General features: G+C 40.7%; 1 protein-coding gene and 1 pseudogene across 8 annotated transcripts in view; both read left to right on the top strand.

Moving 5' to 3' along the window:
• The window catches only part of TNIK (TRAF2 and NCK interacting kinase), a 346282-nt gene that overhangs the window by 184939 nt on the left and 134411 nt on the right, over window positions 1–26932 (top strand). For all 8 annotated transcript variants that reach the window (XM_006764113.2, XM_006764112.2, XM_006764109.2 and 5 more), the window contains exons 3-4: window positions 7887–7943; window positions 20521–20646. In XM_006764113.2, the coding sequence (XP_006764176.1) occupies window positions 7887–7943; window positions 20521–20646 (183 nt within the window). The remainder of the gene's footprint in view (window positions 1–7886; window positions 7944–20520; window positions 20647–26932) is intronic.
• LOC102754334 lies at window positions 22555–24387 on the top strand (annotated as a pseudogene).

The raw sequence follows: 26932 nt of genomic DNA, 5'->3' as shown, positions 1-26932 counted from the left end.
GGGGGGGGGGGGGGGGGAGACAGTGTCAGACTAATTGACAAACCTATGCGGCCTGGAGGGAAGACATAGTATATCTTTTTAATCTGCAGCTTGGAGGCGGGAGGAAGTGAGCAAAGGGCCTGCCAGAGGTCCCGAGGGGAAGACAGGGTTGCCTCATAAAATAGGCCTTAGAGAGGGAGCAATTGATTTGAAACCTAGAAAAATGGGCTGCCCTTTCCCAAGAACAGTGGGCTCTGTCCTGCCTTGGTGACTATTCTCTGGAAAAGGGGAGACCGAGAGGGAGGAACTACAGCAGGGCAGTGTCTGGGCCTTGCTGTTCTCGTTGTCTCTTTCTCTCCCTGAACTTTTCCTCAGATAAACCGTGAAGTTATAAAGCACAGAATACCAGTGTCTGCTCTAGTCTCCAAGGCCCACTCCCATGTGCCAGTGTGTTAGTTAACACTGGGAAAACACACCAAAAACAAAGCCTTCTTGAGCAAAACACCCACATCAGCTTCTTCCTCCATTAAGAAACTAGAAGCCTTTCTCATAGTCTCACTTTACCTGCCACTTTTTAGCAGGTATTTCCCCCAATTCTCCCAGGCTTCTCCCAGATTACCATGGATTGCTGGAGTGTTCTGTGCACTGTGCTGGGGGGCAGCTCACAAGGTCCGCTAGGCCTGGGGGCATCCTGTTTGCAAGATGCTCTCTGCAAGATGCTCTTCTAGGCAATGTCAGAGGACTAAACAGACTCCCGCCGTGGAGGGGTTTTAGTGTTCTGAAGCCATTCTGCAAGATGCTCTTCTAGGCAATGTCAGAGGTCTAAACAGACTCCCACCGTGGAGGGGTTTTAGTGTTCCGAAGCCATGTGAACATTTAGTTCATGGACATTTTAATGCGAAAGAAAGAACAAACACTAAGAAGTCTGCCTAAATTGAATACCTCTGGCTTTCTGAGAAAAATTCACCACATATAGTAACTCTTTTTCCTTTACTAACGTTGTGAATGCACTTCATCCTGGACAGGCGTGGGGGATCAGCGCTTTTGAATGCCATCTAAATCCCCTGACTCCGGATAGGGAAGGCTGCTGTGGCAGCTGGGGAGAGGTGGAACACTGGGGACAGCTGAGGAGTTGGCTGGATGCACATATGCCACCCCCATCCTGTGAACCCCAACATTTGGAGGGCTTAGTCCTTCCAGAATTTCATGTACAAAAACCACGAATAATTGCGGTTACTCTGGGGCATAAACTAATAGTAATAAGATCTTTGGTTTTGTGCTCATTTTAGGGGTTGGGAGAGAAGGTTACTAAGAAATGTGTTCTTGGCTCAAGGCCATGGCCAAGAGACTGGTTCTGCTATTTTTTTTGAGCTCTCGTCACCCCACAAGCCTGCCTGCCTCGTCACTGCTGTCGCTTCATCTGTGCGTGCCTTTCCTGGGTACAGGCAGCAGGCTCCCTGCCACGGACTCTGCATACATTAACTATTGTCTGCTAAAAATTGTGGCTATTTGATTTTTTTCCCCCTGTAATCATCCATTTTGATTTATAAACGGAGCCAAACTGGCAGCCACGAAGATGGAGGAATCCTAGTTTCTAACAAAGAAAAATGAAGCGCTGTCTTTTCTTCCCCACCCTGTGTCTGCGAGCAGCCTCCGTCCTCAGAGGGGCCAGCTCTGATGGATCTTGAAAACAATCCATTTTCTGCTCTCAGAGGTGCCAAGCAGAGGAATTCGCAGAGCGTGGTGCTGCGATGGAGAGCGGTTGCTGGGGAACTGCCCTGTGTAGGTTCCTTCCTTCCTCTTTGCCACAGTTTGGGAGCAGTGAAGTCTGGGTCACAGCTCCGCCTCCGTGGAGAGGAGGATCTTTTTTAAGCTACCAATGAATGGCACATGCAGGCCAAGGAAAAAGAGAGGCCTCCTTTAACCTGGGAAAACCCTAGGAATAGACACTGTGCCAAATATAGTCCGAAATCCATGCTCTTGGATTATAACGATTTTTGGAGTCTTTTCATACAGTTGTCTGGTCTACCTCTTTGCCTCAAGATAAGTTGTATCAAAGAAAGGTCGCATTCCTGAAGGTGTCCCAAGAGGTATCTTAACTATGCTTTAATCTTCACTGTGAGCAGAAAACCAGAGTTCACCTCCATCATCATTACAGTTCAGGAGGAAAAAGCTAAAACCAATTTCTAGTTTCTCTGTGATCTGTGGAGAGGTAAATTAAAGTCTCTGTAAAATTTAAAGGAACTTCACTAAATTCATCTTCCAACTTATTTTGGGTGAAATGACTGGAATTCCTGCTTACCACCCCAGCTCATCTGCTGCTCTACATTTTGCAGCTGGATAGAAATGTGAGCAGTGGGTGAGGATGGGAGAAACTGATGTAGACATATGGATGGTATTGACCAAGAACCTGAATACAACCCTCAAATCTCACTACTTTATTCAATCTGTTATCTAGCAAATATTTATCAGGTACCTGCTGTGTCAGCCATTGTGGGAAATGTGGGGTCAATATATATCTGACTCACTCCCAAATCTTGTTGATTTGACCTCCTGAATATCTCTTTTTGACTCTCTACTACTCACCTTCTTTGTAACTTCCATCCTAGTCCAAGTCCCCATCATATCTCAAATGAATTACTAAGTAGCATTATAATTATTATTTTTCCATCATCTTTTCTGATTTTCTCTGTTGTATGCCTTGCCCCTAGAACAGTGGTGGCGAACCTATGACACACGTGTCAGAGGTAACACACGAACTCATTTTTTGGTTGATTTTTCTTTGTTAAATGGCATTTAAATATGTAAAATATCAAAAATATAAGACTTTCTTTTACTATGGTTGCAAATATCAAAAAATTTCTATATGTGACACGACAACAGAGTTAAGTTAGGGTTTTTCAAAATGCTGACATGCCGAGCTGAAAAGGTTCGCCATTGCCCTGACTGGTTTGGCTCAGTGGATGGAGCATCGGCCTGCGGACTGAAGGGTCCCAGGTTCGATTCCGGTCAAGGGCATGTACCATGGTTGCAGGCACACTCCCAGTTGGGGGTGTGCAGTAGGCAGCTGATCGATGTTTCTCTCTCATCGATGTTTCTGGCTCTCTATCCCTCTCCCCTCCTCTCTGTAGAAAATCAATAAAATATATACTTTAAAAAAAAAAAAGGTTCGCCATCACTGCTCTAGAACAATCTTTTCAAAATGCAGACTTGAGCACTCTACACTGTTGCTTCAAACCTTTCAGCGGCTGCCCATTGGTCTTAGGATAAAGACAGACCTCCTCAAAGTGGTCTGTGAAGTCCTTATTAGACACTTACTCTCTACTCCAGCCATACTGGCCTTGCTTTTAATTACTCAAATGCTCTAGTAACTGCACAACAGGACCTTTGAACATGCTGGTGTTTTTTTTTTAATCTGGCGTATACTTCCCAGTGCTTGACCTAGTTTATTATCTTCATCTTTTAGGTCAGAGCTTTTCTTAAAAATTTTACCCCAGATGCAGTAAGAAATATATTCTTTTACATTAGTATTAAGAATACACATACTAATATATAGGTAGGTAGGTAAGAAGGTAAGTAGGCAGGTAAGTAGGTAGATGCATAGATAGAGTCTTTGATTGAGTTCCCTAGGGAACAGATTCTGAGGACAGATATTTTGCTGGTAGGTGTCTTTTGGGGAGTGCTCTCTCTATCAACACCCGTGAGAGAGCGAAGACAGATTTGGGCAGTGGAAGGAGTTGAATGCAACTACAAAGCCCCAAGAAAACCCAGAAAGGGAGCTCTGGAGCTGGAATAGCCCTTCAACATTATTCCACTTTGATATAAGGGGTGTAGGTTTTTATATTCCTACACCAACCAGTCATTGCCCACTTGCTGCCTCCAGACAAAGGGCATTAATTTAGGCAGGGAGCATGCCTTTGGGTCCAGCTGCTGTGTTTGGCTAAAGTAAATTCCTGGAGAGAGACTCAGAGAACCTCATTCCTGAAGGAGGGATGCGGGGCGGAGGTGGGGGGGCCATATTACAGTTGTATACTACAGTCAGTCACTTGTGTTACTTGGGTCTTCTTGCTTTGTGTAGTAAGTTCTGGAAACAGCTCCTCCAGGATTTTGTCTGATCTCATTTCCTAGGCAAAGTTATAAGCTCTCACCATTACATAATGTCTAATGGTTGGAACTGATGCTTATCATCTCCTTCCTCCTCATTTTACCCCCACCCCACACCCCACACTCCCGCCCCAATCTTGGTTCGCATCTTTGCTGATCTAGATGGTAGTCTTGTTGGAAGGACCCAGACCCTCATTCCTGAGATGTCTGAGCTCAACATGACTTTCTCAAGCTTGACTGCTGCCTGGATAGATAACAAATGACCTGTATCCTCTGCAGCCAGAGAGTAGAAAAAGCTGAGACCCAGGAATTAATTACCAGGGTAGAGTAAGAAGTATAACCCTCAACTTCAGTCTGATGGGGAAGGAATGAGACTCTGAAACTTGGAATGAACATACTAAGCCTACAGGTGTGATGTTCCCATCCTGACTGAAGACAGTGAATAGATCTCAGGATTTAACCTCATCTCCCTTATGATTTTCACAGATTGCCTTCATCACCCTTAGCTTTTCATTGCCTTTCTCCAGTACGTAAGTGTCTCTCAGTAAATGCTATCTGATTCCTTTTTTAAAAAAAGTACTGTTTCCACTCTTAAAAGTATGAAACATTGGACTCACCAGTGTGCTCTCTGGCACCTGTATCCTACTCCTCTTCCCCACTAGTGAACATTTGACAGGGCACAGCTACAGTATGTCAGGAGCAGTCAATTAGCCACCCGCCGCCAGTGATAAGGGTCATTCCTGGAACCAACGGTCTGAGGGAGGGTTCCTCTGGAACATATCCTGATTTGGCGATTTCTATGGAGGAATTTTACTGAGGAGTGTTCTTCGGATCTACACCTGTGAAGAATGTAGAATTGTGCAAAGGAAAGAGCTTAACTGCAATGCAGTCTCAGCAAAGACCTCACCATCCCTTGGAGTGGTCAGGAGCTGAGTTGGCCCTTCAGAATTGTCCTACTTTAAGACAAGAGGTCTGGGCCTTTCTGTTGCTGTCATTGGATTCTGTTCTCTGTAGGAGGGAGCATGGCTTTGAGCGGTGCTCTTTTGGCTGAGGCCAAGGAGCAAAAAGGGACTTGGCTGACAGCTGTAGGGCACTTCAGTGTTACATCTGAATGGTGTACTACAGCATTAATTATAGATGGAAGGAAGGAAGGAAGGTTGGATGAATGGATGGGTGGGTAGTAGACAGACAGACAGATGTACTCAGATGTACTGTAACATTCGATCCATGCAACAACTGCCATGCTACGTGTTCACATTGTGATTTTTTTTTTCTATTTGAGTTGATTTTCATGGTTCTTGAGATGCACATTTTGAAAATCACAGTATTGGATATGATCAGTTGCATTCGTATAGAATGCTGTGGAAACAAGAAACTAAGCCCATCACCTGCAATTAGAAAATGGAAGAAATCTTCCTTCAATAAAGGCTAGATCTAATCTAAGCTAAGCACGAGGAACTCTTAACATTCTACCCGATGTGAGTCCTTGGACAGGGGAAGGAGATAGTGGGTGGAATGTCTCCATTTTCCACAACCCCATTTGCTCATGTGGTCGGCTGGAAACAGATGAATTTCAGTGACCTAGAAATGAAAATACTCTTTCTCCCAGGCTAGCCTCAGGCTAGCAGCTCTAAAGCCATCTTGCTGTTCTTTAGAAAATAAATAACAGCTATAACAAAGCCCAGGCTTACATGGCTATTCCATGACAAAACCATTGTTCTTTCTCTCGCATTCATTTTAGGGAGGAGGTAAAGGGGTAGAGTGCTATATCCTTGAGTGATTTAGATTTCACCTTGATGTTGAGTTATTCTGTAAGGAACAAGCATCAGCTCAGTTCTTTACCTCAAACACGAGGTACAAGAAAGGAAGAAGGGGCTCAGGGGACCAGGCTGGCCAGAGCCCGCCAGCTGAGTGACCCCACCGCCTCTGCTTTCTCCAGTTTGCTGTGCTTTCTTCCTCTTTCCTTGTGGATGGGCCTTTTACTCTTGAGGAGTTGCTTGACAGAAGGCTTTGGGAGCTACTGGAATTTCAGTTTTGTTTTTCTAGATTTAGTCTGTTAATTTTGTTATTGTTGTTATTTCAGAAGAAGAAAATCTTACTTCATTCTTTTATTAAGAAATGACTCAGCAACTGCAATCTGACAGGATTTTTTTCTTCTACTTTTTTGTGGGGAAAAATGTAACCCTTTGTCTCCCTTTAAAGCAGCGGTTTGCGACCCCTTTGGGGGTCAAATGACCCTTTCACAGGGGTCGCCTAAATACATCCTGCATATCAGATATTTACATTATGATTCATAACAGTAGCAACATTACAGTTATGAAGTAGCAATGAAAATAATTTTATGGTTGGGGGTCACCACAATATGAGGACCTGTATGAAAGGGTTGCGCATTAGGAAGGTTGAGAGCCACTGCTTTAAAATATTCCACCTCCCTCAGAATTTAATTTTTAGTCCTTGGTTGAATGTGTATTTTTAGATCCAAACTGAGATGGAGTCTAGGTTTATATTTTTCATTGCTCTCATAAGTGGAAGTAACTTAAAATTAGGAGCAATATTACATTTTCACTTCAAATTTCTCCTTTAATAACACCCTCCTTTGTTGCTCTGTCCTCAAATTTAAAAAAAAATTAACAAAATACTACATGAGAGATGAATGTCTCGATGTTTAACTCAAGTAAAATATGAAAAGAAAGTTTGCTTAAAAATAATTTTTACATTTTTAACATAAGAATTTTCAATTCAGGATCTGAAGGGCAGAAGCAGGACAAGTGTCCTGGGTTTTAGGCCCTTATTAGTTGTGAGTTTCAGCCTCCCTCTGAAAGAAGGGTATTGGATGAAGCACCTGAAGGGCTCTTCCTGTGCAGTTTATTTGTGATTTTATGAACTTGCTTCTCTAAACCCTGTCTCAGCAATGGCTGTGTCTCTGGTTTCTAGTGATCTTTGGGTCAGCTAGCTCCTGGCCAGTGCCTCAAAGTCTGCCTCAGTCCGGATCCTAATTAGGTTTGACATTCTCCAGTGATGTAAAAGGCCACTCAAGCCGGGCAGCCTCCTTCGGGGCCCTCTCCCTTCCACGGTTGACAGCTTGGCTGCCCTCCTGTTGCCGGGTGCTGGGGATGCCGTTGCCTGGGACTGAGCTGAGCCTGCTAATTGTTCCATCTTCAGAATCTCAAAGTAGCTGAAGCTGCCATCCCAGAGCTGTATTATTCAGTCATCTGTCAGACTCATCGGGAACTCTTATTTCAGCTTAGAAGTGAAATTTAAAATGGAGCACTAGGATACTGTCTTTTCCATTGTTACTGTCAGTGACATTATAGCAGTTACTAAAATGGAAGTACCAACAACCAATTGAGACCGTTACAAGATACTTTAATTATCAAGGAAACTAAGGTTTCTTCACATAGTGAATATTTTTGGACAGAGGAAATACTGTCTCCTCCAGTCATGTCTAGCTCCCCTGCCGCATAAATCCACTCTCACACAAGCCCTCATCTAACACTTTGGAGGGGAGGTAGACCAAATTATTCAGCATTGCCTTTTTTATTTAACTTGACAACCAGTGTGAAAACAAGCCCAAAAGACAAAGTGATGGAGATGTTCTACAAAATGAACACTAAATAGAAATTGATCTCAAAGCATTTAAGACGTGTGTGTGTGTGTGTGTGTGTGTGTGTGTGTGTGTGTGTGTCTTCCCCACTGGCATTCTGTAACATTAATCTAGGTAATATTGTTCTTCACAGTTGGAACTGAATGATAATATTGCTCATCAGAACTAAAATCCTTTTTATTTTATCTTTTTCATACAGGGTCGCCATGTCAAAACAGGCCAGCTTGCAGCCATTAAGGTTATGGACGTCACAGGGGTAATGTATCTTTCACTTGCCATCTCAATCGTATGTATATATTTGTGATAGAGAAGTTAGGGATAGAAAAAAAAATTTTTAGAAACAGAATCCTTTTAAACATCTAAAATCTTTTCCCACTTGTGCTTCACATAAAGAAGTAAGAGTATCCAACAGCTGATCGAGAAGACAATGAGTAAATCACTCTAAATTAGGTATCTACACACTGCCTTATGTTGTTAGAGTGAAGAATAAATAATGTGCACTGATAATTTACATAACCACAATAAAAGATATTTGCATATGAAGACAGAACACGGATTTGCAGGTATTAAAAGAATATTATGGAGATTACACAGAAGTGATGGGTCTTAACACTTTCCCAGAGGTCCACCTAACACTGGAATTGACAAGAGTTTGGGTAGCTCTCATCTCCTAGTGGGATATTTAACATTAATATATCCTCCCTCAAATATTGTTGAACAAATAATCATAATAACCACAAATTCTTATCATTATTTAGAGCAAGACTGAAATGAAATTTCTGCCTGGATGATCAAAAACAATCTAAGGAATAGACTTTATTTGAAATACAATCTTGTGCTTTCATTCCTTTTTGCTGAGTCCACTTAAAATATGTTAATGTCTTTTCAAGAGTACAGAGTGAAAATCAGACTTGAAAGGACTCACTGGACATCAAAAGCATGTTAATAATTTTCTATTGTCCTGGGGATTTTTCTAAGATGTTTGTCTGCTATACATAAAAGCTAAAAGACCAAAGTCTTCCATCGGCCGAGAAGTGGATTATTTAATGTAACTACATATAGAATGAATTGGTCACAAAATGGTATCAAGAACCAATATACAAATTAGAAGAGGCACATGGATGTCTACATGTCACACTTCAATTTATACCTTTTCTGGCTTGTTATTTTTGATAGTATATATTATATGGTATGCTCTCTACCATAATACTAATTTCACTAGTTTTCATTTATACCACACATAGTACTGATTTCTTTTCTTTATTTATTATTGATCTGAATTCCTCTTTAAATTATATACATTTATAACCAGTAAAAAAGTTGTTTTCATATGCCTATTAGCACTTAGATAAAGTAGTACTTCCCTTTATTTGTCCTAAGTACATCATTCCAATTTCAGAGGTAGCAAACCAGTTCAAATATTTAATCCAAATTAGTTTCTTAATTCACCTTGCCTTTGCTGAATACGAAACTGCATGCAAATTATACTAATTAGGTTTAGGTTCTGCCACTTGAAACAGAAAACTCAAGATAATAGAGGCCTATGCATGACGGAAGTGTCTTGCTCTCTTGTGTTAAAGGAGTCTGGAATTGACAGCCCAGGGATGGAGGGCAGCAATGTGGTGGAGTAGAAGGATGGTTTTATCTCTCTACTCCATCATTCTGCATGGCTTCCACACTTAAGGTCATGTCCATGGTTCAAGATTGTTGTCGGATTTCCATTGATCACATTCTTTGCCAGGCAGAAGAGGGGGAGGAGTTGATAGCTGAAGGGTAAAGAGGAGAACCCCTTCCAGGGAAATATTTTCTACTTACATACAATATTTCCACTTAGTTTTACATTCATTGGGTATATCTAGCTGCATGGAAGCTGGTAGATGTAGTCTTTCATTCTACCAATGTGTGCAGTTAAAAATCTGGGTTCTACTAGCCAGGAATGAAGGGAGAATGGATACTGGTATGGTCAGTTAGCAGGGTCTGACACAAAAATCAAGATCACATATGATCAGTCTCCACATAGAAACCCATTTATAAATGTGTGAGCCTTCTATCCCAGCACAGAACAAATGAAAATTTATTTATTTTGTTATTCCGCTGAAGTCCTACTACTGTATTTTCCTTGGAGTGAATAGGATCTGCACATAATGCAATGCACGTGGCAGTTCAGCAGCTCATGGTTGTGGATGGAGTCCAAGACATTTGTGCTGTAAAGTTTTATTGTGTGGTTCTGTGGAACTGCAGTTGAGTTCCGCTGACATCGTTAATCTCAGGGCACACGTGTGCACAGAGTTGAATATTGATGCGCAAAGCATGACCTGAGAGCACAGGACATTCCTTTTCTAGTTTCTGGTTCTATTTGTAAGACCTTTAAATTGCTTAATGAACCACTTACTTTTACTAGACCACTTTGCTTGGGATCAAAACATTTATACAGCTATGTATCCCAGAGGAAATTTTTTAGTTTTTAAGGAGTAGCAGTTAGCCTTCCTAAACTGGGTTTCACAAGGCAACTAAGCCCTACAAGAAAATGATCTGAGAGACTATTTTCTCAGTTTTCCCAAGGATGGTCCAAAGCTAATGCTATTTTCATGCATAGGAGAGTCGATCCATTGCATACAATGGATGCTTTATAGTATTTGGGCTTAATTCCCTTGGGGAACCCCTGTTGAAAGGGCTGGATAGTTGCCCTGATGTAGGCACATCATTGACCATTATGTAACCACTGCCCCTAACAAAGACAAACATGGATACACATCTGGAAATGGTTTTCTTATTCCCAGGGTATCTGATACAGCATCAAATGACTTTTGTATCATCCCCCTTACGCATCACAGTCAACATAAGGTTTCCTTTGTGAAACTCATGTGGTATCCTCAGAAAACAATCTATTTCATTTTGCCATGTTGTCTTTTGTGTATTATGGAATGTTGCAAAAGCTTCTTACCAATTATTATAATTGTGCTCATTATAGCTGCTCTGTTAAAAACTGAGATGAATTCTCAAAGGTCGTCTTTGTTAATTGTTTGCAATGATTTACTGCAGAGATACTATCATTTATTGTAATGACATTGATAAAGCCATAAGCCTGAAATCAATTTTTAAAGTATTGCTTAAATTATTGTTTTTATTCCATACCACTTCTTTTTATTTTATTTTATTTTATTTTATAGAAAATAGCCACAGAGATTACTGGATATAATGCTCATTTCCTTCCCATTTTAGATCTGAGACAGTTCCAAATTTCTTCATAGTTGCTTCAGAATTAGTACTTAAACTCAGGCTGTCTTTGAAGTTATTCTGCTTTCTGAAATAATTATGGGAATTTCTGCATTTTGTCGCTTTCTGGGGATTCCTTTCCAGTGGATTTGTGTACTCGAGATTTGCCTACAACTTCTAAACTAACACCTCTAGTGTGGTGTTTCTCAACGTGGACAGCCAGCATCACTGAACTATCAGCACCTTTGGGATGTGCATGAGAAATTCATATTTCTGGGTTTGCTGCAGAATTTTTGGGTGGAGCCCCAGAACCTGCCTTTTCTACAAGCTTCTCAAAGAGTTCCATGCACCCCCAAAGTCAGAGGAGCACTTTCTAGGGTCTTGTATTTACAGCTCTCTGGCCACCAAGTATGAAGATACGATGATTCTTGGATAAATCCCCATATTCCTCTGGACAAAAATTCGTGGTGTAAACTAGTTTCTTTACAGTGACACCTTGAAATCCATGTAGGACTTACTGAGATAATGAGTTAACATCAAGATGTTCACCTTTACAATGATGCGGTGGTGATCACATGACTCAGGACACTTTGGATTGTGGTACCAAAGCCCCACTAAACTGAGTGAAGCTGATAACAGAATTTCCTGGCTATTGCATAGTCAAAAAAAGAAAAAAACTCAGCAGAGTCCAGGAAGTCACATGCTGTGATTAGGAATTGTGTCTCTCCCCATCTCTGGGCTCTGTTTTCTTCCCACCCGCAGATTCGTGTTCTAATTAATTCCTTACCCTCAGTTGCAGAGGTGCCAGTCTGAGTATCAGTGGCCCAGCTTGGGTTATGTCCCAGCCCTGAACCAAACCCTGTTTCTCTTCAGCCACATCTGTGTTGGGTGGCTATCCCTGGAAACTACCACAGGAACTGAGAGTTGGAAAACATGATTCCTCAAGAAAAACCTGAGAGCTTTTAGAGAAAAGGGTGGGAAGGATGCTGGGTAGGCAAAACTAGGAGAATTATGTTACTATGACATCAGATCATATTATAGTGGATGTTTTTAAAACTGATTTGGGCCTTAAGTAAAGTACCCCTCTACTTCCATTTTTTTTTATATTTCAGCCCAAAATAATAATAATGGTAACTAACATTGATGGAGTGAGTGATTATTTGCCAGAACTCTTTTAAATACTTTCTATATATTTATTCATTTAATTCCCTCAACAGCACACAAAATAGATTCTATTATTATTTCCCAATAATAGATAAGAAAACTAAGGATATTTTAAGGTATCTTGCTCAATGTAACATGTAAATGGTGGAGTGAATCTGCCTGAGCATTTTAACTCTATCTTTTAAGTCCATCTTCTTAACCACATAATTAAATATAGAAGGGTGTTTAGTGTTTAATTTAGCGTGATCTTTCATTCATTTATTCAATAAGCATTTACTAAATACATCCTTTATGACAGCCACTAGAAATTCAAAGATGGAAAAGTGGTCTTTTGCCTGAAGGGGGCACTCACAATAACACAACCTTGCCCTAAATATTTATAAGTAAAGCTAATCCATTTTACAATAAACTTATACAATTTATAAACAAACTTATTCAGTTGGGTGTGGCAGTGAGGGGTAGTGATTAAGCCTAGGAGGACAATCAGACGAGGACATTCCTGGCCAAGGGCACAGCCTGTACCAAGGTGTGGGGCTTGAGAGCGCACAGAGCATGCTCTGGAAAGTACTGCATAGTGTAAAGACTAAAATGTGCTTAGGAGAGCGTGACACATGACGAATCTGGACAAGTTAGGGCCAGGTCGTGAAGACACTGAGTGCTTGGCAAGGGCTTTGGCAAGGTTTTTAGTTTTTAGTTTCCAAATTGAACACTTTGATCAAATAGTTTTAGGCAAAAATTCAATATGTAGACAAGATATAAGGGGAGGGCCAAACCGGTTTGGCTCAGTGGATAGAGCATCGGCCTGCGGACTGAAAGGTCCCGGGTTTGATTCCGGTCAAGGGCATGTGCCTTGGTTGCGGGCACATCTCCAATGGGAATGTGCAGGAGGCAGCTGGTCGATGTTTCTCTCTCATCAATGTTTCTAGCTCTCTATCCCTCTCCCTTCCTCTCTGTAACAAATCAATAAAAATAAAAAATAAAAAAGATATAAGCTATAAGGGGAGGTTTTTTTGTTTTGGCCTTGTTTTGTTTGTTGTGGTGGTGGTGGTTTTTTACCAGGGGCGGGAGGCTGTAACTCCTTCCCTCAACTACTGCTAGACCAATGTGGGGCCAGAAGTTAAATAGCAAAGTAACACCATGGGATTTGCCTACTAGAAGGATGCATTTGAAGCCCTGCTTCACTGATTTTCTATTTCTGGCTTATTTGCTGAATTCCTGTCGGTAAAGTTAGTGGCCAGTCTGCGTCTCTCTTTGAAGAAGAAGGAAATGGCCTTCTCCCAGTAGCCTCTGGGAGAGTGTTTTGCCCATAGTTAGCAAACTCCATGAATGTTTGCTAAAACTGGACAAAAAGAAAAAAAAAATCTCACCATCTGGGATTGTTTGGAAGAGTCAGGGTGTGAGAAAGATGCACATCAGACTTGGGTTACCTGCTTCTCCTAGGGACACCACCTCCACATAAGAGAGAGCTGGGCATATGCCTCATGACTTCATGACTCTTACCCTGGACATGTTGCTTAACCTTCCCTTCTTCCACATGTGTCAATGTGGATAATATCACTTCCCTCAGGAAGTTAGTGTGAAAAGTAAATACAGTTATTTATAAAGCATTTGAGAACAATATGTAGGACACAATGTTCAGTGCATGTTGTTATCACAGTGTCTCCTGCAGACATTTTTTATTTTTCTCTCCATGGGACTAACAATTCCTGTAGAAGACAACTTGCCATACCCACTCCAGCTACAGGGCATTGGCAACCACTGTTTCCCTGCCAGGAAAATGCTTCCCTCCTCAGTCACACCACATCACACTTTTTTCTTTTTTCCCAACTGGATAACTTCCACAAGGGTTTTAGAATTCAGCTCAGACTTAGATTTCTTGGGGCCGTCTTCCCTACTGCCCCCAATTAGATCAGCTATCCATCTCTGTCACTCTTTGATTTCCATCTGTGTTCCCCACTAGACTATAGTAAGTGTCATTGTGGCAGAGCTTGAATCTGTCATGCCCATTGTTGTATTATTACATTGTTAGCATTGAGCGTTGTGCCTGGGATACAAGTAGGCACTTAAATATTTGTTGAATGAGTTTATTTAGCTTACGGTTAACGCATAAAGCAAATCTAGGAGCTGCCTGCAGAATGTCATGGTAAAGTCACTAGTTCAATCAGTGTTGCAATGAAGAGATGTGGGCTTAGGCAACTCATTGACCTACTTTGGGTCTGTTTCCTTAGATCTGTAAAAATACAACTTGCAGGTGCATAACCCCACCTTGAGATAATTTTAGGGAATCCACACATGCTTAATTCTCATTTATAATGTGTATGCATATTTTAACATTTAATAAATGGTGATTTTAAAAGCAAACCTCACTTAAGAATAGCCTAAGCCTCATCCATCCCTGATGAGATTGGGGAATTTGAGCTGTTGAGCTTTTTGATTTTGAGTTGATGCTATAATGGGTTGACACTTTTGAAGATGTTGGGATGGGAGTGAATGTATTTTACATGTGGGAAAGAAGTTAATCTTTGGGAGATAAAGTGTAGACTGTAGTAGAATAAGGGCCCCCAATAATGTCCACATCTTAATCCCCAAAACTTGTGAATATGTTATTTTATATAGCAAAAATGAATTTTCAGATATGACTATATTAAGGATCTTGAGATGTAGGGATTGTTTTGATGGATCTATTATAAGGGTTACAGCAGCAATTAAAAACTAATACAAGTGACCATCAAGGACACTTAAAAATAATAATAAAAATAAAATAAATAAACGCAAGCAGCAAACTCTACATTATATGCCAATTTTGAAGGCACTGGAAAATGGCAACTTCTCAATTTGTACTGCCAGGTTATTCCTTTCATGTGCAGAATGTTATTCAGTATAAAGATTTCAAAACATACTCTTTAAAAGTAATTGCTACCAAAATAAGTAAACAAAAAATAATTGTACTTGTCTTAGGAAATGTAGATTTTTCTCTATTCTTCAAAACCAAACAAAACTCCAAATTAATATATTGAAGCTGATATGTGACTTTAAATTCTCAAAAAAATTCCAATTTTGTATTCACTAAAACAATCTCCTTGTTGTCATTGATAATAATTAGATCAAACTTATTATATAATCAAACTTATAAAATAAGTATGTATTGATTTAAAAAGTCTAGTTTTGTTGATGCTATTTATTAGAATCTTGAATAAAATTTCTATTGGAATAATTATTAAATTTCTCCAAGTTATTTTTAAAAATTTAAAAATCACATCCTAGACCTAGCTAGTTTAGTTAATGTCCCATGGATAAAGCGTTGGCCTGTGGACTGAAGGGTCCTGAGTTCTATTCTGGTCAAGGGCACATGTTAGGGTTGCAGTCTTGATCCCTAGTGGGGAGCATGCAGGAGGCACCCAATCAATGATTCCCTCTCATCACTGATGTTTCTATCTCTCTCTCTCTCTCTCCTTCTCCCCTCCTCTCTGAAATCAATAAAAATGTATTTTAAAAAATAACATCCTAGAAAATGTTAATAGTCCCTTCAAATTCTAATAGTAAATAATTCTTTAACAAAAAATGTCTTCAACTTCTTGTCACATTTAGTCAACAATGAAGGTGAGAATGATCGACAAGTTGACACAAATGCCTACCTTATAGCAAGGACTGCTGTGGAGAGCAGGGCAAGTGAGCAGGAGCAGCAGGGGTTGTAGCCTTGTCCACACATCTGGAAGGTAGTGGCATTTATCAATCTGTACACCTCATATTTCCTTCTCAAGTTCAAACTGACCAGCCCCTGCGGCTGTTATAATAATTACATAGTTTTATTCCCATTCCATCGATTGAGAACTAAATTTGGGGCAAACCATTTGTTAAGAGAGCACACTAATATTAAAATGTCTTATAAAATTCGGTTTTTAAATCTTAGCATATTCTAGGGGCTTATAATGTGTTGCTCTGTGTAATAAACATGCAACTTACCCCAGTCACAAGCAAATATTATAAATGTGTCCTAACAAGCTCCTTTATTTGGAGAACCAAAGGCAGGTTTCTCTTTAGCCCTGGATTAAGATATCCCTGAACTCTTCTTTCATGATTAGAAGCTTTGGTTTTATCATCATGAGTGATTGCCCTCTTCTCCCTAGGAGTGTTCAGTATAGAACTAAGAGCAGTGGCTTTGGAGTCGGACAAATCTGCCTTTGAATCTTAGCTTTAACATTTAAACATATGAATGAACTCCCTGAAACTCATTTTCCTATTTGTAAAGTGGGATCATTAAACACATCTACTTCATGGAGCTTTTTTGAATATTAATTACGATAATCTGCACACAGCCTCTAGTACAGTGATGGTGAACCTATGACACGCGTGTCAGAGGTGACACACGAACTCATTTTTTTGGTTGATTTTTCTTTGTTAAATGGCATTTAAATATATAAAATAAATATCAAAAATATAAGTCTTTGTTTTACTATGGTTGCAAATATCAAAAAAATTCTATATGTGACACGGCACCAGAGTTAAGTTAGGGTTTTTCAAAATGCTGACATGCCGAGCTCAAAAGGTTTGCCATCACTGCTCTAGTACATAGTGAGTAATATGTAAGTTTGGCTTTTGCTATATTTTGTCACCATGGTAGTGATTGTCATATCATCATCAGAGGTAGGTAGTGGCATAGAAGCATCACCTGGAATCATCTGTTTCTTTGCATTTGAAAATCACCCTCTCTTCCCATAGTTTGCTATCCTCCAGGAGGCTGAGAGTATTCTCTGCAAGCAATTAGGGAGGGCCACTCCAACACACACATACTTTTTAAGCCTCAACTGAATCAATTTGCTAATGTCCCATTGGCCAAAGCAAGTCACATGGCCAAACCCAGCGACAAGGAGAAGAAATGGACTTCACCTCTTCATGAGGGGAGTTGCTAAGTATTATGGCCATTTTTTTTTTCAAATTACTACAAATACTAAGCAATAAATTGATTCCTATGATCTTGAAAAAAATCTTTATGTTGATAATAATGCTATGCTTAAATAAACAATCATTTCTAAGCCCTGAGAGGTGATAGATATTCTTATTCCCATTTACAGGTGAAAATATCTGACACTTGCAAAGTTTAAATGCCATGTCTGATTCAGCTCGGACTAGATTTGAAAGGCTTCTGATTGAAGTAATGGTTCTTTCGACAGCACTGGACTTGACTTATTAAAAGACTCTTTTTTAAAATTTGTGAGACTTTGGTAGCATTACTTTGTTTTTTCTTATGACCCAGTGGTCATTAGTTTCCCAGTGAGCTTGATCCTTGTGCTTAATTCTTAAGACATAAGAATAATCCATTTAAAAAATAAAGATATCCTTCTCTGAAAACTGTACAATCTAATTCTAGCCTCAGTTGTGTTTATCTTTTGAAAGCATCATAACCCATCTCCTTCAATGAGCCATATTGTGAGAGGGTGGATTGCTTGTGGAATGGTTAAATGAGTTCTTGAAGTCATAATAAGTGCCTCCCTTTCAATTTCACTGAATGATTTACTGCTATCCTTCCCCTAGAATAGAAATCTGGATAAACAGTAGTCCTGAGGGCCTGACAAATTGCATGGTCACTTACAAGATTTTGTAAGATCTAGATTAAGGTTCTATTTTAGAGCTACATAGCCATGACCCACAGTGGTTTCATAATTGTACTTTGAAACAGTGCAATTTAAACCTAAAATTCAAGTTACTAACATGCCTGCTCTCCTATCCTTGATATTTATTTTTCAGTTGAGAAGATTAATAATGTCTATTTGTATTACACTTTATAACTTTCACATACTTCATTTAATTATCACAAAAGGCAAGGATATATAGTAATACTATTATTAAATTTGTATCTCATTGTAGATGAGAAAATCTATCTCCAAAAGGATAGGTTACTTTTCTGAGATCACACAGCCAGAAATGAGTGGAGCCCAAACTGAACATGCCTCCCCCATCCTACTCACCCTCATTTTTCTAACTCAGTGCATATACTTTCTTCATGGTCACATCACCTCAGTTTACCTTTGCAAAGTGATAGAGAATGTATTGACTTCATTCTCATCTCCAATACTATTTATTTTTTATGTACTTATAAACGGAATTAACTGTTATTTAACTATTTCATAAGTCTTATTTTTTCTTAATGATAGGGTAAGCTTTTAGGCACTCCCTCTACGCCTCAACCCCCACCTCTGATTCTGCCACATCATTCACTATCCTGTTAAGAACCCAGAAGGCAGGCAGCAAATACTTGTAGAAGCAGACCGACTCCTCACTAGGAATGACCGAAGCTGTCAGGCTGCAGTTGGACTGTGATTGGTATTTTACTGCCTCGTGTAGTTGCCTCTTTAATCCAAGCAGCTGTCAATGCCAGGCTGCCCACAGAAATTCTCAGGTATGTTTTCTCCCCTCCTATTTAGGCCTAAAGTACATCTGCTCATCCTACCTTCACTCACAACTACTGGGCCTCACATGGAGAGTTTAAAATAGCTAATAGGCACTATGGTAGACATTTGAGGCACATTACAGGGACATTTCAGCAAGCTGAAGGTCATCCTCTCATGAGGCCTGTGGTGAAGGTGTAGGCAGTTTTCAATAGCTGCAGGGAAGAATTTCATTGGTTGGCAAAATGCCATCTCCCCATTCGGCCTCCATCCAAACCCCTCACTTCCTTCCACCATTAAGGCCATGTGCTGCTCCTTGGCTCAGCATCATAATCATACATTCTATTTTGAGATTAGTGTTCAACTCAGTTAAAACATATGATGTGTAGCCTGCTCAGTTCTCCTAGGTTTTCACATCTCCATTGTTTTTATTAAACTTAGTTTTGTGTGGTTAGGAAATGTCAACATGTCATCACACTCATCTTATTCTTACTAGTTCCTTTCAAGCCTCACTAATGCTGCAGTGAGTGATTGGACCCTTTCTAGGTATTCATTCTTTCATTCTTCCATTTATTCACAGGCACTTTGCTTGGTGCTGGGGTTGTTATAAAAGGCAAACTATTCCTCTGTTAAGAGTTATTATGGACTGATAGGGAAGAAATACTTAAATGATTAGACAGATAAATGGGGATTGCAACTCTTGTAAGTGATATAAAGGGAGAGGCACATGATTATCCACAGGGCTAGACTCAAATCAGGCAGATCAGAGAGCTTTGTGGGGGGAGGGACTCTAGAACTAAGATCTGGAGGCAGAAGAGAGCTTACAATTCATAGTGAAGAGAGTCAAGTAGAGGGAAGTTATGACACAGACTGACCCATACCCCCAACTGGTACCAGCAAATATTGCACATGCATCAAGAAGTGTGTGTGTGTGGGCGGGGGGAAGAAGTGTAGGGGTGGAAAAGATATATATAGTAGGGGAATTTGACATTGCCTGAGAGAATTAGGGAAGATGTCCTTGAGGAGTGTCAATTCATTCAATGAAAAATGATGAGTAGAAATTGTGTGAAGAAGAGGAAGCGAAAGAAGACATCATTTGCAGAATGACTCAGCAATGTAGAGAGACTGTAGGGAGACCGAGCAGATGGAGGGGGCAAGGGAACAGATAGGGACACCATGTTAGTGGTCTTTCAGGTCATGGTAACATCTTACACTTAGGCATAATCATTCTACTGCTACATCTAAAACAGTTTTCCTGGGATAAATTTTTCTCCACCAACCTCAAAAATAAAATACTAATTGAAGGTCCAACTGATGTGCACATATCAAAATAAAATTATGAAAGGACACGGGTGGGGGGTGTCTAAAAATGACCCAAGTTGGTGGACTCCAAATTGAAGCTCAGAATGAATGAAACCAGAATGAGGACACTTACTCTGTAGGAAAGTTATCTCTTCTTGAATAACTGCCGCAGTTCCCCTTTCTTCTCATGTTTAGTTTCCTGAAGGTGAGATGGGTACTCCAGCTTTGTGAACTTCCTCAGATCTAGGGAACTTACCCTCACTACCTTTCTCATTTGACTTTCATCATCTTCAGTCAGGTACTTCAATGAAAGTAGACTTCAAAGAAAATGAACTTAAATTTAAAATATGAGTCTATGTTTTTTTCTTTTCACTTTAAATCTTTCCTATACAAGATCTGATCAGTAATAGGTATTCAATGGACATAGTTCCAAGAGATCTAGAGTGAATTTTATCTCAACAGCCTACTTTGATCTTTAGCAGGTGAAGGAATGAGGTGTTTTGTTTTATATTTCTCCCCCATTCCCCCCAGCTATGCCCATTTGCCATACAAACAGAATACCCCTTGGATTGTCAATGTGTTGTCTTGCAAATTTTTTCTTTGTAGTCAGTCAAGAAAATCGAGTTATGTAATAATTGTGCTTGCTTATCACCACAGAACAAAAAATTTAAGAAAGAAATTTATTATGTAGTTGATATAGATGGTGATGGAAAATAATTCTAAGACATGGATTTTCATGACTGAATATTTATTATTCTAATACAGGATGAAGAGGAAGAAATCAAACAAGAGATTAACATGTTGAAAAAATATTCTCACCACCGGAATATTGCTACATACTATGGTGCTTTTATCAAAAAGAACCCACCTGGCATGGATGACCAACTCTGGGTATGTAGCGCTTGCCAAATGTACTTTTCTTACATGAAGAACAACCAGGACTAAATAGTCCATTTCTCTATCCTCATGACTAAATTTGATTAACAAGCTCTTCAGAAACCTTTAGCCCCATGATTTCCATAACATTGCGGTTTTAAGGTTTTCTCCCGTTTCTTTGAATACCTCTCTGTCTTTTTTAGTATCTCTCTCTTCTATCCCTTAATGTAGACCAACCTTAAAGCTAGTTGTTCTCTATTGTTGTTTTTTTCCTATTAATGACTACCTATATTCAGTTTTTATTATATTACAAGCACTGTACTGTTTTTTCTGGGTTATATAATTTATTCTGGCTCTTTGAGGTAGACATTATTATTATCATCTTCATTTTTTGGATAATGAAACTAAGGTTTATGGAGAGGATAAGCAAACTGTCTCAAGAACTAAAAAGCTAGAAATGGTGGAGCTGGTATCTAAACAAGCTCTACATGATAAGCTCTTCTTATCTATCACTGATGTGTGTATGACTGACATTTACATTCTAACTATATGAGTAAAACACTTATGACCGTGTCTCATACCATGTAGGTACTCTCAAAGGTTGCTTTCCTTTTCTTCTTCCCCTTGTCCACTCAGATATGTGCCCCAGTCCTGTATCTTTAACAGTCTGTGCATCAGATCTAATTGACTGTCCTTTATTAATAAATTCAGTAATCTGACACCAAAACCACTATTCCTGTCCCTGCCCAGCCCAGATTGCTCTTCTTCTCACTTTCCTGATTTTTTCCATTGCAAGTTTTATTCTTAAAATGCTTCCTTGGTTTGACCATCCTTTGCCAATTCAGTGAAAGCCTAGATTTTGGAGCGTCTCTCTCTCTCTCTCTCTCTCTCTCTCTCTCTCTCTCTCTCTCTCTCTCTCTCTATCTCTCTCCTACACACACACACACACACACACACACACACACACACACATCCCTCAGTTCATCTCATATATTATTCTTAGATTAATGGTTCCAAAAATACCTTTAACTATTTATCATCTTGCTCATTTTCCAGAAATCTTAATATGTGTCTAACACACAAAATTCACTGAATTATCCAGGGCTTAATATATATCAAATTATGTATTAAACTGTGTATATCCAGTTACCACTATTTCATAGATAACTTGCCACAGAACTCAGTCTTGAGTGGAAGATACACTCTTAATTCATATGACACTTATAGTTTAGCAGAAAAGAAAAAATATATACAGTGACCACAGACTGTGATCAAAAATAATATAATGTTGGTTCAGAAAAATAAGATTTTCATTTCTTTTGATATCAAATACTACAATTGTTGAAAGTAAAAAGATCTGCTGGGAATATCCCTACTCCCCAATAAGACCCATCTCTAAATTTAAAATAAAATGTGTACTTTGAGTAAGTAAAGCCACTTTGTATGACCACATTCATTTTATATATATTTTATGTGAACTCTGAGTTATAGTAAGATTTAATTATGGCCTCTTAAATGTGCATTAGATGTAAATATGACAATTAAAAATATGAAAGTCATAAGAGAAAATAAATGTGACTATATAATACTAAAGCGAGATACATGAAATTGCTTATTATAAAAACACAAGAAACAAAGTAAAAATGCTCATTTAGAGAAAATATTCATTTCATAAATGATGAGAAAGAATTTAATAGCTTTCCAAGGAAAGAGTTTTTATAAATCAATAGGAAAAATATGAAATTACTAATAGATTGAGTTAAGAACAAGGCAGCAATTAACAAAGAAGTAGCAATTACCAATAAAGAGGTTTTAAAAATGTAACTTACTAAAAATATAAATGCAAAAGAAGATGAGAATTAGATACCATTTCTTACCCAGCGGAATGAGAAAGATTTTTAAAATGAAATAGCAAGAATAGACATGCACAGCCCTGCTTATGGTAATAAACATTGGTACAACTTTACTCAGGAGCAATTGGAATATATAAGATACACACACACGTCTCCCAAAGGAAGTGCTTTACTTGAAAATAACCCAGCGTTGGAGATTTCCATGATGCGGCTTCCATTTCGGGCTACACCTTCAGTGCTATGTGTTTCCATGGCGCCAACACCAACGCTGACCACGAAGGATTTTTGCTGGGAGAGGTGAGACAACAGGAAACCTTTAGCATCAGTGACTCCCAAATCAGTAACACAGAGTTTCTGCAAGTCATTGAAGTCTATAACCATCAGCCTTGTTCAGAGTTTTTTAGTTTTTATAACTATGCAAGCAAAGGTAACGATGAGAGTCTGAACAGGATTCCTGAAGACCAGAGAAAGAACGCGATCGGGTGGTACAGACGGAGAAGGAACGCGATCGGGTGGTACAGACGGAGAAGGAAGAACGCAATCGGGTGGTACAGACAGAGAAAGAACCTGATTGGGTGGTACAGACGGAGAAGGAACGCGATCGGGTGGTACAGACAGAGAAAGAAGGCGATCGGGTGGTACAGATTCCCACGGAACACACAGCAGCAGATGTCATAGGAGGAGCAGGTCCTTCCCAAGCAGCTCACCCGCATCCTCCTCCTCTTCAGCTTCATCTCCACCGCCATCAATGGCATGCATGCTCTAGAGCAGTGGTTCTCAACCTTCCTCATGCCGCGACCCTTTAATACAGTTCTTCATGTTGTGGTGACCCCCAACCATAAAATTACTTTCGTTGCTACTTCATAACTGTAATTTTGCTACTGTTATGAATTGTCACGTAAATATCTGACATGAAGGATGTATTTTCATTGTTACAAATTGAACATAATTAAAGCATAGTGATTAATCACAAAAACAAGATGTAATTATATATGTGTTTTCCCACGGTCTTAGGCGACCCCTGTGAAAAGGTCGTTTGACCCCCAAAGGGGTCGCCACCCATAGGTTGAGAACCGCTGCTCTAGCATGTGTCCTCTTCAGACCAAACGGAAGGTATAATCAAAGGATATCCCTTGCTATTCCCAACCTGGGCAACATCAGCCAGCAAGCGTATAAAGCGTCTTCAGTGCCAAACGGGCCTCAGAGTCATGCCAAAGCCAGTAAAGAACGCGGCACTGGCTTCTTTGACAAGCATGGAGTCATGAAGGGCACCAGGGCCATCCATCAGGTGTACAGCGCTGCAGGGGAGGGCGCAGGCAGCGTGTGCAGATGTAGGACAGAGTGCGCGAGTAGATGAATCTTGTGAGGCGGAAGTGAACAAATGAAGAAGACAAATCACTCAGAGGAAAAAATGAAAAGGAACAAGAAAGAAAGCTGCAGTTAGGCGATGGTCAGCAGACAGGTGCCCTGCAAGAGTCTGGAGCCGGCGCTCCGCCCTCGGACGCCGTACCCGGGGTTCGGAGCTGACGGTGGAAGTACACTGGCAGATGCTGAGGTCTCTGTTCCCCCGCCCCCTTATTCAGATTTTCACCCAAACAATCAAGAAAGTACTTTGAGCCATTCTCGCGTGGAAACAAGTGTCTTTATGCCTCGACCTCAAGCCATGGGCTCCTCCAGCTTTGCCCCCAACAGTGCCCGACTGAAGTACCCCGGAGCTGGTGCGGGCCTTCCTCCTTCCCAGAGAGCCCCTGGGGACAGCGTGGCGGGGTGGGATGACCTTGACTATGAAAATCTGATTGACCCGACAGAGCCTCCAGTAGCGAATACTCACACTCCAGGGATTCTCGGCCCACGGCTCATCCCCACGGGGAGCGCCGGGAACACTCAGACCTCCCAGATTTAACTACACAGAAGACACTCCACTCAGCACTGTTTTATTAATCACTAATAAGAGAGTTTTTTGAGGACTTAATCTGGTGGGAGAACTGCTCTCTCAGGCCCCTGGGCTCCCAAGAGAATCCTGAGCACAGAACTGTCAGGGCCTCGCATCCCCAGGGCCTCACCCGCAGACCCCGCGGGTAGGTGTCAGGACAGAATCATGGAGATAATCAAGTTGTCCTAATTCTGGTGTGATCCATGGGTATACTGGTAAACTTAGGCAGAGAAACTTGTCAACATAGTTTCTATTCTTTAAAAGAAGTTGGAAAGCAGAGACTAAGCACCATTAGTCTGTAAATGTTCTGTTAATCAAAGCTTACCTCTTGCACTATCATGCCTTCAAATTTACTTTTTCAAAGGGAAATGAGTTTGGCAGCAGCCTTCAAAGAACCTTCTTTCTATGATGAGCCAAATTCATCTTTGCCAGAAAAGACATTTTGATAATTCCAAGAAGCCTCATTGGACCAGACCTGATGTACCTTCTCTTGTCTGCATGACTTAGTAATATCCAAAGAGAGGGCTTTGTTTTAACTGTTTTCTACTAGCCTGATACGTATTGTCACTTAAAATGGTTGCCTTTCAAAACATGTAGAAGTACTAATTACCAGTAAGTAATCATCCAAACAAGTACGTCATAAAATAAATTCCTTATTTTTCTTTTGTGGAAAAAAATAATAATAATCCAGTTCTTCCACATGCAAGAATGTATCCTAAATAAATATTTGGGCAACTACCTAAAGATGTATGTAAAAGTTAACCAATAGGGAATGACTTAAGTAAACTCAGTAGGGATGCTATTCAACCAGTTAAAACGTTGTGGATCTATATTTACAAGCAAATGAGCATGAACAATTATAGTGGGATTTTTAAAGCTGTTTTTAGAAGCTTTGGTTAGATATAATGTTTTCATTTTTGTCAAAAAAGAAAGAAAAGAAAGAAATACACGTGTGCATTGACGTGGCGGGGATGTCCCCAATAACGTGCACTGGTGGTGTTGAAGATGTTTGTATCTCAGTAGTAATTGTAGTAATTTGATTTTTAAAACATTTTTCTTTTTCATGTCTGCTTTTTTAATCCCCTAAACTTTCTCTTAAATTCTAAAATCAGAGCCACTTCTGCTGTTCTTTCTTCTTTTTTATTGCTTTTCACTGAGCTGTCTTTGCTCCTCATGTAGACAGCTCTCTGACGACAGGATTGTGTCTTTTGCATCTCAGCATCCCTCTAGTGCTAGGGCGATACTGAGCTTATGATGCTGAAAAAATAGTTGTTTTGTGAATGAATGTGACATTATTGGTACAAAATTGGTTATTATTATTACTATTATTGGTATAAACCTGAGTGCTACAGGTACTTTTGAGAGTTCAAAGTATCATGCAGATTCACCAGGATCTGATAAGATGGCACACATTGGATAAGCTGCAGAGACAGGTGGGGAATAATAGAGGTTTAAATGTGGTCTGTAGAAAAGTTGTTGTTGTTTGATCAGGACTACAGTTCCAAGTTAAAAGAAAGCATTAATGTAGCTTTGGAACCACATCCCAGTTTATCACCTGAGGTAGCACAAGGATTTCTAGGTGAGTCATACCTAACTGTGAATGATGATCATTTCTTTTGTGAGATGGTTTTCTTGTTAGGTTGAACTATTAAAATGTGGCTATTTATTTACAGACTAGAGGCCCAGTGCATGAAATTCATGCATGGGTAGGGTCCCTAGTGGCTGCCAGCTGCTGGCCGGGACCTCCCTTCCCCTGGCTGCCTGCTGCTACTGGCTGGGGCAGGGCCAGGCTGGCCAGGGGGAGGGGCTGTGGGCAGTTGGCCAGATGGCCCCACCCCCTGGTCAAACTCCCAGTCGAACTCTCAGTTGAGGGGACAAGATAACGACCTGCTGGCTTAGGCTTGCTCCTGGGTGGCAGAGGGCAGGCCCAATCCCTAGGTGTAGCCCCTGGTGGGGCTCAGAGCAGGGCCGTTTGGGGAGTTGGGGCGCCCCCCCATCACAATCAAGGCAGGGTCGATCAGGGGGTTGGGGAGCTCCCTCCTGTCACGCACAGAGCAGGGCCCATCAGGGGGTTGAGGAGCTCCCTCCTGTTACTCACAGAGTAGGGCCAATAGGGGAGTTGAGGCACCGCCCCCTGTCGCATACAGAGCAGGGCGGATCAGGGGGTTGGGGCGCCGCCCTCTATCATCCACAGAGCAGGGCTGATCAGGGAGTTGGGGCACCACCACTGTCACACTCAGGACAGGGCCGATGGGAAGGTTATGGTTCTACCCCATCACATGCTGAGCAGGGCCCGTGGGGGGAGCAGGGGTAGGGGCACCGCCCTATATCACCCACAGAGCAGGGCCGATCAGGTGGTTGGGGCACCGCCACTCTCACACTCAGGGCAGGGCTGATGGGGAGGTTTATGGCTCTACCCAGTCACACACAGAGCAGGGCCCGCGGGGGGGCGGGTAGGGGCACCGCACCCTGTCACTCACAGAGCCGCAGGGCGATCAGGGGGTTGGGGTGCCAC

Source organism: Myotis davidii, unplaced genomic scaffold (assembly GCF_000327345.1).
Source record: "Myotis davidii unplaced genomic scaffold, ASM32734v1 scaffold115, whole genome shotgun sequence".
In the NCBI taxonomy this organism is placed as follows: Eukaryota; Metazoa; Chordata; class Mammalia; order Chiroptera; family Vespertilionidae; genus Myotis; species Myotis davidii.
Note: the sequence above shows the minus strand (reverse complement) of the source record. Positions and strands in the feature narration are given on the sequence as shown.